The following is a 2,645-nucleotide window of genomic DNA, read 5'->3' as shown; positions in this document are numbered from 1 at the left end:
GGGGGGGGTTGGCTCGAGGTCATGGGGCAAAGGACCCTAGGGTGAAATTACTCCGCAGCATCCCGCTAATGAATCCAGCACCCGTCTCCTGCTATGAGTTCAACCGCAATACAGCTAATCGATATAATCCAAATGTATTACAACACACACACCATTATCAGGATTTTCCCACTGCTATAAATTGTATGTTTACTTCTCAGAGTTGCAGTTTGGATTAAAAGCTATTTGTATTGTTTTTCTTAGTTAGGATGGAGAGAAAAATGTACTGACTGCTCCAGTGCTGCCCAGCTGAAGAAAAAACAAAATTACAGAAAGAGCTTGTGACCGCTCGGAATTGTGGTTCGTTTCCTTTAGCATTTAAAAATAAGATTATATATTTTTTGTAATACATAACTTGCATACTTGCATTCAGTTAAGCAGACAACCTACTCCAACTTTTTTATGTGATGCATATAAGGAGCAGAGTTTGTGATGAAGCCTGCACCTTGATTGATCAATGTCTCTCCCCCAAAGGGAGAATTTCGCTGATGAGGTGAACTTACAGGCCTAGTGTCTAGCAGCCTGTAACACCAGCCAGTCAATACGCCAATAGTGTAGTAATTCAACAGAAAGGCATTTACTGGTTACAAAAATGGATGCATCAAACAATCACTTAGAGCTTGGCAAACAGAAATAACAGTTTGTGTGTGTGTGTGTGAGTGAGTGAGTAAAAGACTGACTTGTGCTTCCTCAGTGATAGACCCATGTGTTGCTTCATTTGCTGCAAGCCGTGGTAGTCGGTGTAGATGAGGTCAAAGGGCAGGGGTCCTGTTAGAGGGCAGCTTCCTCTTCCTGGAGGGACGCCCAGAGACCTGCAGACAGGGCAGATGCAATGTTAGCGTCAAACTGAGCCAAACAGTGTAGACAGTTGCATCTAAAACAAGCACTGTAATGCCACAGAAGTGGTGAAGCACACATAACTAAAAGGGGAAAAAAGAAAGAAAGAGAAAACGCTAAAAACTGTCGCTCTTTGAGAGAACTCAAGTAAACAGTAATGACAAATCATTCCATACTAAAATGACTATAAAAAGCCTACAACTACTCTGGGGTTGTGTTTGGTTGGGAGAGAAACAGAGAGAGAGAGTTGAACACAGGCAGAAGTAAAAAGAGCCCAGTTGCGTTGTGAAGCATGTCTGTGTTCTCAGTGAGTCGGCTGAGCAATTAAACTGAACAATACACACTACCAGGCAAACTCACTCATTCACTACTCCTTATGTAATCAACACTATGCAATACAATAATTGTCATAATGTTTGCATCCCAATGACAGCTGTTAAGTTGTAAGCAGAAAGTAGTGTACATGCCATGAAAACTACTTTTTTTATTTCCATTGTGGAATTGTTGAGGGCACAGTGGATTCATTTTCACACTCAAATAAAAATATGGGCAGTAAACGTAGAGCTCTATACAGTAAATGAGGAGTGATTCGGACATTGAATACAACAAGGCTGCTGTATGTTTTAATCTAGTTTTAGAATCTTTTATCTGGTTTTCTACAACAGGCACACAGGTGATTGACAGCAATAATCTTGCACGTTTATGATATAATTAAAATGTGTTGATATAATCTGCCCTTGTTAATTTCCCTTCCGTGTGGTGAACCTGACGGGCTTGATCTGTCACAATTAAAACATCTGCTGGCTAAAGAAATAAGGAATAAATGAAAACCAGACGAGAGCAGTTACAAGACAGCAAGACAGGAGATATAAATGTATTGTCTGCTGTGACAAAGTACAGCGCAGCTTCAGAGTGCTCTGATTTTGGTTGGCGTCAAGGTAGCACTTTGAGAAAAACGCAATTAAGTGTGTCTGTTTCTATTACAAGAGAACGTTTTGCTTTGTCAAACTTCAGCAGTACAACAAATAACACAACAGAAGAAGAGAGTAAGTGCATTTCTGTCAAATACTAAAAGCAGTTAAGATGTTTGCGACATGAGGTAGTTCATACAACACTTTTGAATACAATAATAGTTATGTGGGACCACACACACACACACACACTTTTGACAACATTGTCGGCAGTGCTGAGGAGTTGACATTTTCTGCACGTTCATGGAAGGGCGGTTGACGCATGGACTGTAACAAAAGATGTGAGAAATTTTGCCTGAGTTTCAAGCAAAAATTCTAGCTACATCTGCTATGGCTTTCTCATGCAATGCATAACTAATAGATTAACAGGACTGCTAGACCAAAGTACTCGCAATGGGGAAAAAGGCTGAATTTTAGATGTCTAAGAATTACAAAATGTAAACTTTCTTTGATCAAAAGGAGTTTATATCACTGGAGAAGCAAACCAACAGTAATGAAAGCATCTCTGTAAAGAAGATCATCAGACTTGCACAGGAAGTCGGGAAATATGAAAGCTTTTAGTGTCGTCAAACTGCATCATGAATCATCACTTCATGAAAGTGTTTGCACCAACAGTCACAGATAAATGACCTTATACTCCCTCTTTCTCTGGCTACCTGGCTCGGAAACACATCCTGCACAACCTGGTGTCTGCTAACAAAAATACCTGCAAAACAAGACCCTGTGGAGCAGTCTTTGGACAGTGAACATATTTAGTCAGCACCGCAGCCTTGTGGAAACAGGCGTGGCGGCCGGTTC

At 40.7% G+C, this 2,645-nt stretch overlaps 1 protein-coding gene across 3 annotated transcripts in view; it reads right to left on the bottom strand.

Annotated features, from left to right (window-relative positions):
• The window catches only part of mgat5b (alpha-1,6-mannosylglycoprotein 6-beta-N-acetylglucosaminyltransferase B), a 51,319-nt gene that overhangs the window by 15,794 nt on the left and 32,880 nt on the right, over positions 1 to 2,645 (bottom strand). For all 3 annotated transcript variants that reach the window (XM_032537678.1, XM_032537680.1, XM_032537681.1), the window contains exon 9: positions 720 to 851. In XM_032537678.1, coding sequence (XP_032393569.1) covers positions 720 to 851 — 132 coding nt within the window. The remainder of the gene's footprint in view (positions 1 to 719; positions 852 to 2,645) is intronic.

Source organism: Etheostoma spectabile, chromosome 15 (assembly GCF_008692095.1).
Source record: "Etheostoma spectabile isolate EspeVRDwgs_2016 chromosome 15, UIUC_Espe_1.0, whole genome shotgun sequence".
NCBI lineage: Eukaryota > Metazoa > Chordata > Actinopteri > Perciformes > Percidae > Etheostoma > Etheostoma spectabile.
Note: the sequence above shows the minus strand (reverse complement) of the source record. Positions and strands in the feature narration are given on the sequence as shown.